The sequence below is a fragment of the Nyctereutes procyonoides genome, unplaced genomic scaffold, assembly GCF_905146905.1.
Source record: "Nyctereutes procyonoides isolate TBG_1078 unplaced genomic scaffold, NYPRO_anot_genome, whole genome shotgun sequence".
Classification (NCBI taxonomy): Eukaryota; Metazoa; Chordata; class Mammalia; order Carnivora; family Canidae; genus Nyctereutes; species Nyctereutes procyonoides.
In genome coordinates this window covers 44,676,830-44,695,284 of record NW_026575052.1, presented here as the reverse complement: position 1 = coordinate 44,695,284, position 18,455 = coordinate 44,676,830, and the positions used below count along the sequence as shown (strand labels likewise).

The window sequence follows — 18,455 nt, the reverse complement described above, 5'->3', positions numbered from 1 at the left end:
AGATTTCAAGATTCTTAATAAGTGGTAACCTTTAAATTTCAAAAAGCTTTTTTATCTTTTTTGCCTTCTAAAAGATAGCATTTTAGTGAGTTTCTAATCTTTTAGTAAACATATCTTACATATAAATTATTGCTTATCAGAAATAAAGGTCAGCTATTAAAGATTAATGAATTCCAAATGTCATTTGATAACACTATCATTAGTGGAGAGGAGCCCACCACTGGAGAAGCAGGCTGGTGGAGATGGCACCAGTGGTGCGTGAACCATCAAAACATAACAGCCACTCTCCTTAGTGTCCCTATGTGCTTTGTGAATGGAGAAAAAGGAACTCTGAAGCCTAATCATTTTTGGCATTTAAAATGACCTGTTATTCCAGAAAGTTAAAACGTCACGAATTCTATTAAGAAATGTTGTTAGGGGAGTAAAGCACTCTTACTAGGAAAAAGCCTCTTTCACTGTAAATAGCAAATGTTGGGTGAAGTAACTTTTGTCAGAAATACCTGAAATTTCTTGATTTTATAATATATTGGGCTTCAGCCTAGATCCTTCCAGAATTATTTCACTATTAACTTTTTTCCCCCAATGATTATGTCTCAGGAAATGTGCATAATTGAGTGTTGAATTAGAATCACGTCAATGGATTGTTTGCTACTTTTGACTTTCAGTAATAACCTATTTGATTAAAGAAAATCAAGTAATGATACTCTATGTGATTGCTTTTATACAAATTGAATTTTTCTGTTTGCATTTGTAACTAATGTTCTTTTTCTAAACACTTCTTAGTAACTATTTTGTGTTCTGTTTTATAACAAGTGGATAGACTTTACAGTTTTGTACTGTGCTGCTTGTCAATCACTTCAGTCTAACAGCTGTCAATCATTGATACCAAAATATTATGGGATTCCCTAGTGAGGAAAGAATTGGTTTCTCTGTGTGGTGACTTAGCCTCTCACAGCTCCGGTACTTTACATTTTTTTAGTCTTTTCCCTTATGAAATGGTGAGAGTTGTGCCCAGAATATGTTAATTGAAATGAAATAAATAGACATTAAATAAACCTAATATATTCAGCTTTATTTTCTTTTGATTGTAAAATTCTCTAAATTGCAGGTTTCGTTTTGTATCATTACTAAATTTTTTAAAAAGAGGCAGGAAATTACTAAAGTGAAACTTTCTCAGTTGAAAGAATGCAAAATTACTAACTAGACTGTGGAAACAAATCTTTAGGGGTTTAAATATAGTATATTTTATATTTACATTCTGAAAAGTAGCTGGTTAATGAAGTTTTACCACTTTCTTCATGACTTTTACTGTGCTCATTTTTAGGAAGTTTATTGTCTGTACTGGTTTTTAAAAATCACATTTTAACTATGTGTAATTGAATAGTAGGATTAGTGCTTAGTAGCATTGGATTTTTTTTTCTTTATTCTTGTGATTCTCTAGCTGTTTCTTGTAGCATTGAGATAATGCAATTAATAGCTGAATAGTAAAGGTTTAAAGGTAATTATTTGCTGAGTCAAAAACCTATGAAGGACATTGACTTTTGATGAAGTCGCCTTTTTTTTTTCTTTCAGAAGACATATTTCATATAGCTTTTACTGATAACTTTCCATTTTATAAAAGATGCCCCTAAAACTAAGCATTTTATTTTTAAAATGCTTATTTTTACTAAACTGTTTAGTTTGCCAAAATAGCTGCTTTTAAGTGTTTATTATAATTTTTAGTTATAACCAAATTTTATAAAATTACAGTTCAAATAATATGCTTTTTGGAATAACACATTTGAAGTTGCATATAAATAGAGTTAATCCTCATGAAGTTGGCATTTTTCTCTCGACCCTCCCTTAAATTTCAACTTGAACAAGTTAAGCATTTTTGTTACAGTTACAGGCTATGGAGACTACATTTCCTTATTAAACTGAACAACATAGATGGTAAGGTATTTCCATTTGGAGAGAGAAGAAAATAGGGAATATAGGGCCTCAGATTGCTGCTAGTGGCATTTACTTTTTGTTTTTTTAAATTACATTTACAATTGTTAAATAATGCCCATATAGGTAGCAGTTTTGGTAAACCACATAATAGCCTGTCATGATAGTATCCACAGTGGAAGGAAGATTAACTTTATTTTACGTTCACTTTGTTTATATATCACATATTTTTAAACCTATGTGTTAATCCTTTATAGGTTTTGTGTCTAATATGTGAAAATTGTCTTTAAGTCAATATAAATTCCTACGGCTTGGAAGGATTCCTATTTGATACAGCTTGCATGCTTTATTTAACATGAATTTTGTCAACTTTGCTTTGTAGTTATATGCATCTAGGAATTGGGTGTTCATCATGTCAGATACAAAGTAGACAAGATGAACAGGAAAAGTGTTACATCACTATATCAAGTAGCTTCTTTTTTCATTGTCCGGAAATACTGGCTTTATGAGTATTTCTTACTATTCCACACAAAGGCAAGAGCTAAGTTTAGTAGTAAAGAAATCCACAGCTGGTTAGCTTTTGTCTTTTAAAAAATTCTCTGATAGGGAAACTTTTTCTTACAACTTTCGAGGTATTTTCCAGAAAGAACACCGTCCTCCCTTTTAATCCTCTCATAGAGGAAGTGAAGGTTTGAATAGGAAAAAGGAATGATTCCATTCCTAATTTCTCATTCCCTCCGTCAGGTAGGAAGCCAGCATGTTTAACTCCTTTGGGGAGGCGAGGTTCTTGAGATGATCGGAATCCTCTATTAAATTGTTACCTCGTGTGTCTCCCCTGGTAGGGAGTATAAGATAATTTAAGATTAAATTTTAAAACAGGTCCTCAACGGTGCATAAAAAATAAATGCCTACCTTGTCCCTTTCTTCCCTAAAGAAAATGAGAATTACAGTTTGGCAGTGGGGTTCTAAGTACTGTATATGCTAACGCTAAAGGATTAATACCATTTTTACTCTTGGTATAATGTTAACTGACTTGGTACTTGATGGGTTAAGAATGTTAATTCATTAATACTTTTGAATTATATAATGGTAAAGGCATACATGATTAATGACTAAAAAGTACAAAAAATCTGAATATAGTTTGCATAATTATTGATTATAACCATAGAAATTCTGTAATTTTTTTTTTTTTTTTTTTTTTTTTTTAGAAATTCTGTAATTTTTTATGTAAGGGTGCGAACATTGCTTTTTTAAACTAAAATACAAAAATTTACCCTGCTCTTTACCTGTTTTTAAACATTTGACAATTAGTTTCAAGTTCTTAATGAATGAGACTTATTTGTGCTCAGCTTTTTCCAAATTCCCCTGTAGTAACAAGAAATAGGTCATTCTTCCTGTCTTGATGTTACAGTATAGTTTACTGTCAGTTCATAAGCCTGAATCTTACCTAAAAATAAATGTGAATTCTTGTTTTTTATTAAAAAAAAATGGCAGTTCTGAAATGAAAAAGTTAAAAACAACCTAAGAAGATTTTTTTTTCTGTATTTGAATAATTTCATTGGAGAAAATTATTTGTTTTGAATTTGGTAGATTTTAAATGAGAGCTTATATGTGTGTTGATTTTTATATTTTTCCTAAAAGAGCAATTTTGATACTTTTTTACTAAAAAGTATTCTGCTATAAATGCATTTAAAAAGTTACTATTCTTGTCTTTAAGGTAAGTGAATAGTTCTTTCTGCTTACAAACATTTGCATATGAGGAATTTCTCATGGTACATCTCCCCCCTCAATCCCACTGCATGTTTTGAAATACAGATTAAATCGGATTTCTTTGAACTATTATCTAATCATCACTTGGACAGTCAGTCCAGATGGAGCAAAGTAAAAGACAAAGTAGAAAGTGATCCACGTTACAAAGCAGTGGATAGTTCATCAATGAGAGAAGACCTTTTCAAACAGTACATTGAAAAAATAGCCAAGGTAACCATTGTTTTTACTTGTACTGTAAACATGGAATAATAAAAATTGTTTTTGAACAATAAAATTCTTAATTGCATTATAAAGGTATTCACTCCTCTTGGGATTTGGAATTTGTCTTTTTAAAAAAATTATTTTTAAGATTTTATTATTTGAGACCAAGGGCAAGAAGGAGAATAGGAGCAGAAGGGTTGGGGATTATGGCAGAGGCAGAGGGACAAGCAGACCCCCCCCCCGCTGAGCAGGGAAACCAACGTGGGGCTCCCATCCCAGGACCCCGGGATCAGGACCTGAGCTGAAGGCAGATGCTTAACCCACAGCCACCCAGGTCCCCTGGGATTTGGAATTTTTCTTGTTGGTATTCTTAATATAAGGATCTCTAGTAGTTGGTGTGGAAATGAGGTGGTATAGTGTTCAGGTATATTCTTGATAAAAACCAGGGTTGAAATTTTCTGTTTGGTAAACTAGTTATTCTGTGGAAACATATTTTGATAATATAATTTTACTTTTACAGAATTTAGACTCTGAAAAAGAAAAGGAGCTTGAAAGGCAAGCCCGCATTGAGGCAAGCCTTCGAGAACGAGAGAGAGAGGTTCAGAAGGCTCGTTCAGAACAAACAAAAGAAATAGATCGAGAGAGAGAGCAACACAAACGAGAAGAAGCTATCCAGAATTTCAAGGCTCTTTTGTCTGACATGGTATATATTATTCTTGCCCCCCCCCAAAGTATTGGATATTAGAGATCTATTACCTTGTTTAGTGAAAATTTTCATACTCTTTAAATTGACTCTCAGAGATATAATTTGTTAAGTTGTTTTATAAATTACAGTGTTTTCAAATGCAGTTCTTGGTATTAGCACCATTAGAATAGGAAAACCCTAGTTATTTAACACTTTCAGAGGTTAGATATTTTGTGTATATAAAAATTTACAATCCTTTAGTCTCAAAGATAATTTTTTTAAAAGATTTTATTTATTCATGAGAGAGAGAGTGAGAGAGAGAGGCAGAAACCTAGGCAGAGGGAGAAGCAGGCTCCCGCAGGGACCCTGATGCGGAACTTGATCCTGGGATTACGGCCTGAGCTGAAGGCAGACGCTCAGCCACTGAGCCACCCATAATTATCTTATGTCCCTCAAAGACAGTTTTTTAAATCTTGATAGAAATTAAATTATCACATGCTGAATATAAATTAAATAATTAAATTATCACATGCTGAATGCTGTATAATAAACAAGTGTTGAATGTAATTAAACCTTTTTCTTGATGATTTAGGGTCATTACTGTGGTAATGAATTATTATACATGTAGATGGTATAAGATCTAGGACTGGAAGTATACTGACCCCAGGAGATACCCTGGAATTGTTTTGACAAACCCTTCTGCATCACCCAGGGTTGTTGATGTGTGTAGGGTTTTCTCCAGACAGTGAATGCCTGAAGGCTGCTCTGCTGTTCTGCTTGTTTTGTCCTCTCTCCGTGTCACCGTCTCTCCTGCTGTTTCTCCTCCTCTCTTTTGTAAGGGCTCTTTACTACTGTCTCTTCTGATTTCTTTTCTTCTGCTGATCTGTTTTCAGTTTCCTCTTTCATTTCTCTGGACAGTTATAGTCATTTCCTGATTGTTCTCCCTGCTTTTACTTTCCCCAAATTCGTCCTCTTTATTGCAGTCACAGAAATCTTCATAAAAACCAAATACTATTTTGCACTCTTCCTGTGGCTTGCAGAGAGAGAATGTTCTCCTGGCTTCTAGTGGTCGCCTACATTTAAAATTTCGTCTTCCTAGCGTAATATATAGGCTGTTCATTCCTTGACTCACCCACCTTCATATTATGTTATCCTCTGGTTTCCTCTCTTGCCCTCTAAGCTCCAGCCTTTCTGAACTACCTCTAATGAATCATACTTACATTAACGAATCCGTCATTGCTCATGCCAATCCCTCCACCTCGAATGCCTCCTGATGCAAACTCATTCTTCAAGAGAACACTCAAGTATCTCATTTGTGAGGTTGATCTTGGCTCGTTTAAGGCAGATTTGTTTTTCCTATTCCCCTTTGCCACCGTATGTTCAGATACATCTCTGCAGCATATACTACGTGCTGTTGCTGTTATTTGCGTATATGCCTCTTTTTTCTTAAAAAAGTGAGTTGTTTGACGGAAGGCGTAGTGTCTTATTTGTTTTTACAATATCAAGCTTCATGTTTAGCTGACACGTTTTTCAGTGCCTGATAAATGTTGGTTAAATAAATACTTTTGCTTTTTTTTTTCTTACATGTCTTTTCAACCTCTCATATTTCTTAGCATTGGCTGCTGTGTGACTAGCAATAACTTGTGTTGCCATTTGCAGCCATGAAGGGTACCTTTCTGCTGGTTATTGAGCCAGCCTGATCCGTCATACCTTTTCTTATTAGCCATGTTAATTCTTGCTTATGCTGGAAATTGGTAAGTGTACATTTGAGCTCAAGATTTGTTGAGTGTTTTTTTTTCTCCTGTGACCTCTTTAGTACTTCAGTAAGATATTTCCTGTTTTATTTGTACCATTTCTCCTACTGAAAGTTGGCAAGATGTTAAGTTAGAAGCTCTTCCCTTCATCCGTCTCCACCTGTAAATCCATACTTGATAGCTTTAGGTGAGCTCTGAGAGGTGGGCTTTTTGGCTTTAAAGAAGTAGATTTTCAGTGACTGCTTAACTAAGGTGGAATCACCAGTAGCTCCTTTCATTATTAAATGTATCATTTTTAATCTAAGTAAGTAAGCCTTTTATTGTTGAAATATGAGAAGTCTATGGTGATAGAATTTCTTGGTATGTTTTTAGGTACGTTCTTCAGATGTGTCATGGTCTGATACTCGGAGGACTCTGCGGAAAGATCACCGTTGGGAATCTGGATCTTTGTTGGAAAGAGAAGAGAAGGAGAAGCTTTTTAATGAACACATTGAAGCACTTACCAAAAAGAAGAGGGAGCACTTTAGGCAACTTCTGGATGAAACTTCTGCAGTAAGTTCCTCGTTTTCCCTGTTTAAATCTAGATGGACCTTCATGAATAATTCCAAAAGTAAAACATCGATGTGATTATTGGTGTCATGGTGTTTAGATCCATTACTGGAATTCATGGGTTTTATGACCCTTTCTTCTCTGATTTTATTTTTCCTTTTTTTAAGTAAAATGTTAATGGCAGTCTTACTATGTAGAAATTACTTCCTTCTGCAGTTTTCACATTCGTATTTGCTCCTTTGGTAATTCATGTCCCTAGCTGTATGATCATTGGTCCCTTCCAATGATAGGCTTAATAGATTCCATCTTTTGCTTCATCTTCAGTGTGGTACAGTGGCCCCCTTCTACGTACCCTCTGTTCAGGTTTTCTCCTGATTCTCTGATCTCTTTTTGATGATGGTTTCTTTAGAAGTTATGGTGTGATCTGTGGAGTTTGCAAGGCTTGCTAGGTGATAGTCTTAGGCTCATTGAAGTATGGCCATGAAAATAACCCTTGTGGCAAGCCAGAAAGAAATTTCATTAAAGCTGCTTCCCTGTCCTTTAATTAGTCCAGTTAAGTTTGGGCAATACAGGAGGTGGCAGGTCAGTGTGTGATGTCGTGTACCAGGTATGCTCCCCTTTGACCCTCAATAAAAGTGAGTCGTATTTACATTTTTTTATTCACTTGCCTTTCAAAGATTACCTTAACATCCACATGGAAAGAAGTAAAAAAAATCATTAAGGAAGATCCTCGGTGCATTAAGTTCTCCTCCAGCGACAGGGTAAGAGGATTTTGTCTGAGATTTACTTACTGTCAGTTTGTAAATATTAATTGGGTGCTTAACAGTACCACTAGTTTCTTGACCAAAATGTGGAATTGATGGTGTTAGGTGAATAATTTGTAACTGTATGAGAAAGAAATCTGAATTTTAAATTCATATTTTGTACCTTGCATGATACATTAACAAGAAAGCACAGTAGAAACTTAAAAAATTTAATCCTTGGGGTCAAGCCTCTGTTTGGGGATGTTAGAACTTTAATGAAGCTGTGGGGTTTTTTTTACTGTATAGTCGGGTCCCACTAGGGTAATACATTCTCTCTGACAATTGGGACCAGGTGGTCAGAGCCCCGTGAAGTGTGTAGAAGTAGAGTTCCCTTCTGGTACACTCTGCCTCCTGTATGGAAAACAAACTCAAGCTGGGTTCTGAAATAGTGACTGATGGCAAGGGCAGCATAGCTGACCACAGTCTTAGTTTATCCTCGGCTTTTCATTTATTCTCTGTCTCCATCATTGCCCTTTCCTGGTTGATTTCTCCAGGTCTAGGGTGCACAGCCCCATAGATGTAATATTCTTTCCCCTCTTGCTTTTTTAATAAGTTGGGTTTTAGATGTGTGGGCCACAGCATACTCATGGCTGGGAGGGAGTGGTAGACGAACAGCTGATTGATCCACGATCCAGTCTCAGTTTCTAACTTTTCTGATTGTTTGGAATTAGCAGTCTTTTTTTATTTTATTTTTTTGCCCAAAGAGCTTATCCTCATCACTTCCTGTTCCCTTACTAGAAAAGCTAAATGCTTTTGGTGCTAGGTGATATAAATACAATCTATGGAATGGCGAGTTTACCCCACCCCTTAATCTCTTTATTTTTGAGTGTCTACTGCTTGAGGTTGTTAGGAGCAATAGCCTCCTCAGACCCTCAGCATAGCGTCATCCGTAGCAAGCCCTCGAGTTTAGCTACTGCTCATACAGTGTATGGGACCTTGTTCCTGTTTTTTGTTTTTTTTTTTTTAAGATTTATTTATTTATTTATTTATGAGAGAGCGAGAGAGAGAGAGAGAGAGAGGCAGAGACACAGGCAGAGGGAGAAGCAGGCTCCATGCTGGGAGCCCGATGTGGGACTCCAGGATCGCGCCCCGGGCCAAAGGCAAGCGCTAAACCGCTGAGCCACCCAGGGATCCCCTCCTGGTTTCTTTTGGCCTTAAAAAAATGTACATTGTGAATTTTGCATTTCAGTGAATGTTACATGAACAAAAATGCACCTCAGTGGCTTTTTCTTTTGAATTATTTATGATGTGACTTAACTGGTTTAATAAATAATTGATTCTGATTTTGGAATTAGTGACTTTTTTTTTCTAATCTTACTGTCTTTTTGCAGAAAAAACAAAGAGAGTTTGAAGAATACATCAGAGACAAATACATCACAGCCAAAGCTGACTTCAGGACGCTTTTGAAAGAGACCAAATTTATAACCTATAGGTGTGTGTAATGAAATGTTTCATATCAGCAGTCATTGTCTTTACTAGTCCTTACTCTGATGGCCAGAGCATTCTTTGCATTCACACACATGTTGACATTATTAATTTTTAGGAATAAGAAGAAGCAAACTTTTATCAAAGGCCAAATACAGCCCATGTCTACCTTACCTTTTTTTTTTTTTTTTTTTAAAGAAAGGGCCCAGATGTCAATTCTTATTTTGTGTTACCCACCCATCCAGTTTTTTAAACACACTTTTGTTTTTACTTCACTGCTTTTTTAGGAGTACCCATTACTATTTAAGAATTGTGTCTGTGAGGAGACTTTTAAAATAAGTCCTTCACTATTCATTATCTTTGCTTCCTGTGGAGACTATTCAGTGTTATGGAACAGTTTGAAAGCTTGAAATCATCTTATTTAAGCTCAGCAGAAACTATTACTTTTTTTTTTTTTTTCAGACGATAGCAATTTGCTGGATACTTTAAAAATTCTAAATGATAAAATCAGAGTTTTGAAACAAGATTTCTCCGTAACATGCCCAATAGTTCCACATTCCCAACAGTTGACCATCAGGAAAATGAGTTTACATTGCTTAGCGGTCAGTGTGCAGGAAACAGTTTTGTTTCATGCTCTAGTTTTTCTTCCTTTAAGGGAAAAATTGGAAACATCTTAATGAAGGGTATGTGCACGGGAGGATAGATAGTGCTGAGGGTGTGGTTTTTAGGTATTTTGTCATTGGATTTTTTGGTCAGGATCCTTAATGTTTTGCATCAGCTTGGGCTTTTAAATTAGATGTGAAGTAAGACTTCTTTCTACATTTTTATAGTTAATTTAGTGAAAGATGTGAAAGTGAAAGCTTGTGAGAGATGCTGGGATTGGCAGCCCCGCAGACTGAAGTCCTCTGTTCATCCACAGAACAGGTACAGCACGGGCAAGATTTACCCACCCACCCTCAGCCCTGATCTGGAGGGACCACCAGTAGGGGTGGGAGGGTAATTCAGCTTCTGAGGCCCTTTCACTCCTTGGAGTCTTTGCTGAGGCGACTTACAAAGGTGACCACTGCAGTGAAATTTTTCTTAAAAAAAAAATAAAATGGAAACACGATTAGGAACTAGATGGACATTTCCAGCTCATTTCTGAAAGACCTATGAACAGCAGTCAGTAATTCTTGGACTTCTTTTCTGATTTCAGATCCAAAAAGCTAATCCAGGAATCTGATCAGCACCTGAAAGATGTAGAAAAAATTTTGCAGAACGACAAACGGTATCTAGTACTAGACTGTGTGCCCGAGGAGAGGCGTAAACTGATTGTGGCATATGTGGATGACCTCGATCGCCGGGGTCCACCCCCACCTCCCACAGCATCAGAGCCCACGAGACGATCAACAAAATAATTCTCAGTACTCTTCCACAGGGGTATCTGAAGTCAGAACGCTTGCATGAGCCAATTTTCAGGTTTTTACATGTATGTGCATTAGTCAAACTATTGCAGAACCATCTGACGAACAGAAGGAGAAGCATTCGTGAACAGTTTCTGAACAGAGAACACTTTGGAAATAATTTATGCTTTTCTTTGTGTGGCATGACTGACATACATACTCAAATATAGGCTGTCTCTAGTAAATCTAAAATCTCGAAGCTAAAAATCATCCTTTTATAAGAGGTGTGGAAGTCAGTGACTTTTGGTGACGTTCTTTCTAGCAGTGTTAAACATGCAAGACGTAAGAGCATTTGTGGTTTGAACTTGCAAGATGCAAATACCACAGACTCCAAGAAAAACCTAAGTTGGGGTTTGTTTTGTTTTGATTTTGTTTTTTAAAGCGGGTAAAAGAGAAAACACTGAAAATTGAATTCTTATCTTCCAGAGGTTAAGATTATTATAATGGACATACTTTTACCTTTGTCTCTAAAGAACACTTTAGTTTTGTTTGTTCACTTAATGTGCTTTGATTATCCCCTCAGAATTATAGGCCAAGTCTTGTTGTTTAGCCTAAGAGAAGATTTATTTAGTCATTTCTTCTCAGGTATGGAACCACGGTCATAACTAACATGTTGGCCAGAATAGGACTGCTGGCTAAACACGTTTTATTTACCATTAAGTGATCTTTATCAATATTCTGGATTAGACAACAAATTACCTTTCTTGGGTGTTCCCTGTAAACTATACTCCTGTTTGAATGTTAAACTTTTGTTTCTAAAGTTTAATTTTAAGATGTTTGAATGTTCAGTTTATGTATTTGAACTACAATAAACCAACCCTTTTTATATATGTGGATTGTATATGATTATTGTTACAGAATTTATAAAAGAAACTTCTTTTAAATCTGTTCTTAGAAGCTATAGCAAATGTAATTTGGCACAAAGAAAGTTGACTTTACATCTTAAATATCACATAATTTTTAAAGGCTTGCATATAATAAATTATTTGCAATATAAAAGGGAAGGAATGTAAAAAACCATTTTGGTGCTTGGTCTCTTAGCAATATCTTACTGCTTCGTGGCAAGAAGATGCCGATCTCTTTATTTCTTTTCTTGTTTTTGTCTTTTATATTACCATATGGGTGATTGATGCCTTCTTGGCACCCTTTCAGTGTGTCCTGCACATCATACCCTGCACATCATACCCTGACACCCACCTTTGATCCCCCCACTTATTTCTAGCTTTATCTCCCCAGTTTAAAGACTTCTGTGTCTCATTCCTTCGCAGATTTCTCATTTCAGAGTACCACATAAATGCTTAAGAAAAATATGTTACATGTATAATTTCTTTTCCCTGTTATCTCAGACCGGTTGTGATCACAACAAAACAAAATGATTAAGTGCTGATAGATCTGTATTTGCATGTCATGTGCACACAGACACATCACAAGCAGATACAGACTCATCCACACTTATGTTACTTAGTACTTAGCTTAAGTATATTAAGTGCCACAGAAATTATGTATATAGGAGACTGGAATTACCTGACTAAGGTCTTAATCTGTACAACTGATCATTAAGATATCCACCCTCCCCTCCACCCCACCACCACTTTTTTTGCTTTTTTTTTGAAGGTCATTTTTATAATTCCATTGAGTGGCTTTTAAGTTCTGTGAGAAATGAAACTACCGTGTTTGCTTAAAGGAGCACAACTATTCTAGGAATATATAACTGACCTACAAAAGTGAACTTTCTAAAATGCTTTATTTTTCTGAATTCTACACAATGTTGTTTGCCCACTATCTGTTTCTCACAGTTGAAAAGTGTGGAAAAAAATGGTTTGGTGATAACTTATTCTGATTTCTACTTCTTCTGTAAAGTATTTGGGATTGATTGTTCATTTAAGGTGCAAATCAAACTTTACTATGCAAGATTCTTTAAAAGATCAAGTCAGGACTGTGTATTAGGTTCTTAATGAAAAGGTCACTGTAATTACACTGTCTCAGAATGTCCATCTTGATTTGGCACTTACCTGCAAACTCCTTAAAAATACTTGCTTCAGTTTACCCTGAGACCTCTATCAGTGTGAAGCTCTGACCTCCCCAGAAAGCCCCATTGTGCCAAATGATGATTTTGAAAGGAGCGTTCAAGACAAAGATAGCTTTTTAAGTCTCCAAAACTATCTGAAGTAAAGCAATTGTTTTTATTTGTTGATAAGTTAAAATGTCAAACACTGGAAGCTTATATCCAACATTTACTATATAGAATGAACAATCTTCAAATAGTTCATCACAGACAATTTTAAAGGTAATCCCTTTGTATAACTATTGTCTCACCAAACAGTATTTGGATATTTGGGTTAAATTGTACTTTGTGATCTTGTGAGCCTTAAAATAAAATTTGTAATGAACCAAGTAAAATGGAAACAGCCCTATCTTCTGTTAAAAAAAAAAAAAAAAAAAAGCAAACCACAGCCATTTGTAAAGACGAAAAGCAACCCCAAAAACCCACAGACATTTTTTAAAAAATGAAAGTTCCATCCACAGCATGTTTTTATCTTTTAAGTTCTCTGTGGCTCGACCTAAAGGCGGTTTTTTTCTGAGGGAACCCCATCCCTGCAGATACCCTAGAGTTCCATTACAAAGTAATCAAGAATCGTGGATAAGTGTCCTTATATTTAATAGGGAAAGAAATGTATCATAATCATGTTTTGTTGGGTATGCTTTATCTTGCCATAAAGTGAATAGTTACTGGCTTTTACTAGAATTATGCTGGTAATAAATATGTTTGGGGACACAAAATTTAATAGCACTGCTTTTCTCTCTGCATCACCCCTTGTGCTGTTTGTTTTCTGTTCTTAACCAAGTTCTGTCTTGTATCCATGGAGTTTTTCTTTTCCTAATTTTGTTTTCTTTTTTACACTTTCCCTGTTACTCCTGATCATCTTTATAACTAAGACCCTGAGAAATTTTAAGCCTCGGGCAGGATTCAACTTACAGTGTTCAGGAGACAGTACTACTTGACAAGAAGGATGACCATTCCTTCTTCGTACTTGAGGGTTGTATTCAGCAATTACTACCTTGTATCATTAACCATAGCTTCTGCTTCTCTTGACCGAAAGGAGGTATTGGGAGGAACAGGTAATTGGGAGGAGAAGGAAGGGCAGTTTTAACAGTTCTTTCTGCATATCAGAATTTAGAATGTCCTGCTGAGCTGCTAAAGTCCTCAGACTCGAAACCCAAGACTCACAGAGGTGGCTTTGCAAAGTGAAGCAGGTTTTGGGATAAGGCAAAGTGCATTTACTTAAACTGGGCCAAAATAAGCCATGGTTTGAAAGCCCACAATAAGGCAGTGGTCCTTACTCTAACCTTCAGTCATGGAAATTCTGCATGGATTAAGCAAATGAAGAGCACTCCTTAGCACTCATTAATGTGTTTAAAATCTCTTCCGTGGAAGTAGATTTTGAGCTTTGGTTATGTGAAATAAAGTCTGATAAGGGATGCTTAAGGCTAGCAGGATCTGGAGTAAAAGTAAAGGAGTTCAGCTTTTGGCAAAGATGGGCTCTGCTTGAGCCAGTACAAGGTGGTCCTAAGGAGTACCCAGTAAAACCATGATTTTGAACAAGGGACAAAATACTGGAATGTCTAGTCGAGTGTGCCAGAAGCATCTTCACACAACACTTAGATTAATTCTTTGGACTGCCAGTATATAATTCTGAAGTAGAGTCCTTACCCTTACTGTGGTGTTCTTACCAAATCGCACATTTTGAAAATGCATACTGTGAAGCGCTTTTGTAATTCCTAATGTTAGTAATTTTACCCTTAACGTGATAAAGGCTGTAGTATCGACAAGCAGCACTACAAGTAAATTAAATGCAATCATCACAATTTGTTTTGCTTTGAGACTTAACCTATTTATCACAATCTCCTGTCTCCTGATCTTCACGTTCCCAGGGGATAGGGTCATTGTCTTGTACACAAGGGACTGTGTCCCTCTCGTGCCAGAACTGCTCTACATCAGGGAGGATGGGAACCTGTGCCTTCTCAGTTTTCTCTGTGCTGGAGGAGGGAGAGCCAGTTTTCTCTTTCTCTGGTATAGATGTTGGGGACTCAGGAGACGGAGCATTGTCAGGAGGGACCTCCGAGTTACCCGCTGGTGTTTTCTGAGATTCTGAGGCAGTTGGTTGCTTTCTGGTTATCATCCATCTCCATAAGCTTTTCAAATCTTCCTTGAACTCCTCTGACATCACTAGAAAAATCAGAGGATTTGCCGAAGAGATGGAAAACAGGAGGACTTGAGACAGGGCTATAAAGCCTTGTGGTGGGGCCGGGCCTCCAGCTTTCACATGCCATATCCACAGCCAGGCCACCCACTCCGGGAGCCACAGAACAGCGGAGGTGACAGCGATGCTCAGCAACATCACCGTGAGTTGCTTTGAGCGCAGCTGGTTTCTAAGATTCTGAGTCTTAGTTCCCCGCTTTTTACACTGGCCATAAGCTCTCCAGAAATAAAAACTGGCAAAGAGTGACGGGAAGCAAAATGCCAGGAGAGGGTAGAGCTTACCAAACGTTGCCATGAACTCTTCGGCCACGGGGGGTACATCCATGAGGCACACTTCCACCCCTGCGTGAAGCCGGATGGTGCTGAAGAACCATTCTGGCAGCGGCAGCAGGCTAGCCACAGCCCAGATGGCCACCAGCACTGACCAGATGGTGCAGCTGTGGATACTCACTTGCTTGGTGGGATCACTCACATACATGAAGCATACCTTGGCCACTGCAACAATCGTCAGGCTCTTGGCTGCCATGCACGTGTGGATGAACCAGTCAGAGGACTTGCACACAAACCAGCCGAGATCCCAAACACCTTTGAAGTATGCTGTAGCTCGGACGGGTGCAGAAAACAGCAGGAGAGAGAGATCGGCCAGGCTGAGATTCAGAATCAGGGAGTGGATCATGGACGGCTTTCCTTTCCAAGCGCTATGAAGGAGGACACCAATCACGCAAAGGTTCCCCATGAAGCCCACCAGGCAGACGGCGACTAAGAGAGCCGGCACGATGGTCCTCCAGTCCTTGGAGTCAGAGGGCACGTACCCTCCGACAAAGTGGAGGTGAGCAGACACGTTCATGGTGCTGGAGTTGGAGGCGGCGAGGGCAGCTGCCAGCATCACCTCTCCTGCGCAGCTCGTCCTTACAGGAGGTAGCTGCTTCTTGCCTTCCTGCCCCGGCTCTTAAGCTCTTAAGCTCTTAAGCGTAGGAAATAAATAAGCTGTCATCGGTGTCAAATGACACCCCTGAACCCTCCCCTCGCTTGTTTCTTGAGAGCCAAATGTGGAAGAAGGGTGACCGCTCACCTCTGCGCTGTCGCATGCGGTGCACCTTCCACTCCACCGAATGGCAGGCAGCAGGGGCGCTTGGGTGCTGCTCATTAGCAAGCCTTGTGTCAAATCGGCAGCCCCGTGGAGTTAAAACCCCATGTACTCATAAATGATAAATGAGGACGACATACATGTAAGTGGGATATGTTCCTGGGGGGTCACGAGCCAGTCAGGCAATTATTTCCAACCAGCTGTTTCTAAAATCTTGACCGTGGACTGTAATTCAGGAAATGCTGCCTCTGAGCAAGTGACACTTGGCGCCGCAGCCTGCACCAGATTCACCCACGTGCTTGATCCAGGTGGCTCAGGGGTAGGGCCAAGAATAGGCATTTCTGACAAGCTCCCAGTGGATGTGGATGTTGCGGGGGGACCACAGTGTTTAAAGCGTGACCCCGTGAAGCTTCTTCCCCTGCAGAGAGGAGCTGCCGCCTTGACCCAGTTTATATCACTGGCAGCGGCCGCCGCCTGGGATCAAACGCGCAGAGCTGGATAAGGAAAACAAGTGCAGGGGAGTCCTATGTAAAAATCTAATTACAGATGGCTCCAGGTGTTGTGAGGTTTTTAGAAATGGTTTTAGACTCTGAGTTAGACTATGTGGAATATGATCTCAACAGGTGGTGGTGATGAAGGCAACCAAGTGATGGACTAGGCTGCTTTGCAGAGACAAGTCCTAGAGGATTCACCAGGAGCAGAGGAATAAGAGAAGAATAAACAGTCTTTATGCAGGAGGCATTTGAGGCATTTTAAAGAAAGTTACGTGTTAGCGTTGGGACATGAGAAAGTCCTTGGAACAAAATATTCTAGAGCCGGTATTGACACGTTATGGGCAAAGATGCCCTGAAGGCATCAGAGGAGCCAGAATTGTTCAGGAAAAGGAGTCTGTGTCATCGCCGTGAAGACGCGTCCTCCTCCAAGTGTGGCCGAACCAGAAGGGCTGAGTGTCAGACGCTGAGAAGGTGCTGGGCCGGGCGTCCCACCTTTGGGATCCGGTCCTGGCTCTGCTCTCAAACCAGCCTGTCTCTGCAAAGTAAGGGGGTGACGCTTAAGTACTCCTCGAAGCCCCAACCTCCCCGATAAGAACCGATGGCATAAACGGCTCCTGAATATTGGGAGGGCTGTCAGTGTGTCTGTCCACCTTTCCTCTGGAAGGCTGTGCTGCTTCGGGAACAGCAATGTGGGCAGCACCTGGTCCCAGCAATGTAGTGTGTGCACCCCCCAAGGCGCCCCTCATGGGGGCGCAGAGGCCACACCATCCTATGGGGAGGAAATGGGGGGATAGGGAAACTCCTTGAGCACTACTTGGAGTAAATGGATGTCATGTGACTTGGAGATTCCCCCGGCGTGTGTGGAGGACAGCAGTTCAGGGCCAGAAACAGAGACCCCTTGACATCACGGCTTCAAGCTTGTGACGCCCCAGGCTCCTGAACACATGGGACAGACACGAGTTCGAGGAGGCTCTGACGTCACCAAAGTCTGCTCTTTAAATGACAGCAAGGGAAACGAAGCTGTGTCGTGTGGTTCTTCCCCAGTCTGTTACGTGGACTCGGGGGAGGCCTTCCCCGTGCTCCGGCTAGAGACCAAATGTCCGGCCTGAAGGATGCGAAGGCTGAGTTTTCTACATTTTTTTGGAGGTAATGTATTTTAACTTTTTATTTTGAAGACATTGCAAAATCACAGAAAAAAGTGCAAGACCTTTGCAAGTCCCATACTTCATCCAGACTCACCAGTTATGAATACTGAGGTACATTTGCTCCCTCTCTGCATATATACATGTGCCCATATGTATTTATACACACACAAACGTATTACTATTTTTTGAACCTTCTGAGAACTAGAAATGAGTTTTCGAGTGTTCTTCCTGGATCCTCATGAACCACAGAAATCAAAATAGGACCATGTGCTTGTAGCACAGAGGAAGTCTGTCCTTTGGCCAGCCCCAGGACCCAGTCCCACTTGATGCTTTTCTTCTGATCTGTCAGCACTTGTGCATCTAGGTCCCTACAAGCGTGATCTCCAGCTTGTGTCCACTTTTTCGTCATTTCAACATTTTCATCTAAAGGCTAAATGTAATTTAGCAGACCTAAAGGGGAAAAAAACCCACCATATGCATGTGTCTTATATGCAAGTTGACCTTTGTTGGTAACATATTGGCTTAAGTATAGGATTAGATTGTATGCATAGTGGACGTTTGTCGGGTTTCCCTGTTTTTATTTATTTTGGCGAGCTTCCTAGTATGTGAACCCCTTTCCTGTTTGATGGAAGGGATCATGGGAGAAATTCTGTAGGAGAAGTGGACCAAGCAGTAGAATACAGAAATAGTTATTTGGGATGAAAAGTGGAAGCAGCCTCCCTACCCTCAAAATGCTGAAAACAACCCAAATGCCCATAATGGTGAATGGATAAACACATGGCTACATTCATATAGCGAAACACTATTCAGCAATATAAAGGAACGACACATGGGGCGCCTGGGTGGCTGTCGGTTAAGCCTCTGCCTTTGGTTCAGGTCATGATCTCAGGGCCCTGGGATCGAGTCCTGC

At 39.1% G+C, this 18,455-nt stretch overlaps 2 protein-coding genes across 6 annotated transcripts in view; one reads left to right on the top strand and one right to left on the bottom strand.

Moving 5' to 3' along the window:
- Positions 1-11,388, top strand: part of TCERG1 (transcription elongation regulator 1) — a 65,044-nt gene extending 53,656 nt beyond the window's left edge. For 4 of the 5 annotated variants that reach the window (XM_055331263.1, XM_055331262.1, XM_055331261.1 and 1 more), the window contains 6 exons: positions 3,745-3,909; positions 4,421-4,603; positions 6,712-6,891; positions 7,566-7,649; positions 9,023-9,123; positions 10,312-11,388. In XM_055331263.1, coding sequence (XP_055187238.1) covers positions 3,745-3,909; positions 4,421-4,603; positions 6,712-6,891; positions 7,566-7,649; positions 9,023-9,123; positions 10,312-10,513 — 915 coding nt within the window. In that variant the 3' untranslated portion in view covers positions 10,514-11,388. Of the gene's footprint in view, positions 1-3,744; positions 3,910-4,420; positions 4,604-6,711; positions 6,892-7,565; positions 7,650-9,022; positions 9,124-9,946; positions 10,041-10,311 lie in introns of all 5 variants that reach the window. The other variant, XR_008665240.1, reaches the window with a different exon arrangement.
- A 3,060-nt stretch (positions 11,389-14,448) lies between these two features.
- Positions 14,449-15,705, bottom strand: GPR151 (G protein-coupled receptor 151). The gene has a single exon (XM_055331332.1). It carries the CDS (start codon positions 15,703-15,705, stop codon positions 14,449-14,451), a length of 1,257 nt encoding a protein of 418 aa, XP_055187307.1.
- Between the last annotated feature and the right edge of the window lie 2,750 nt (positions 15,706-18,455).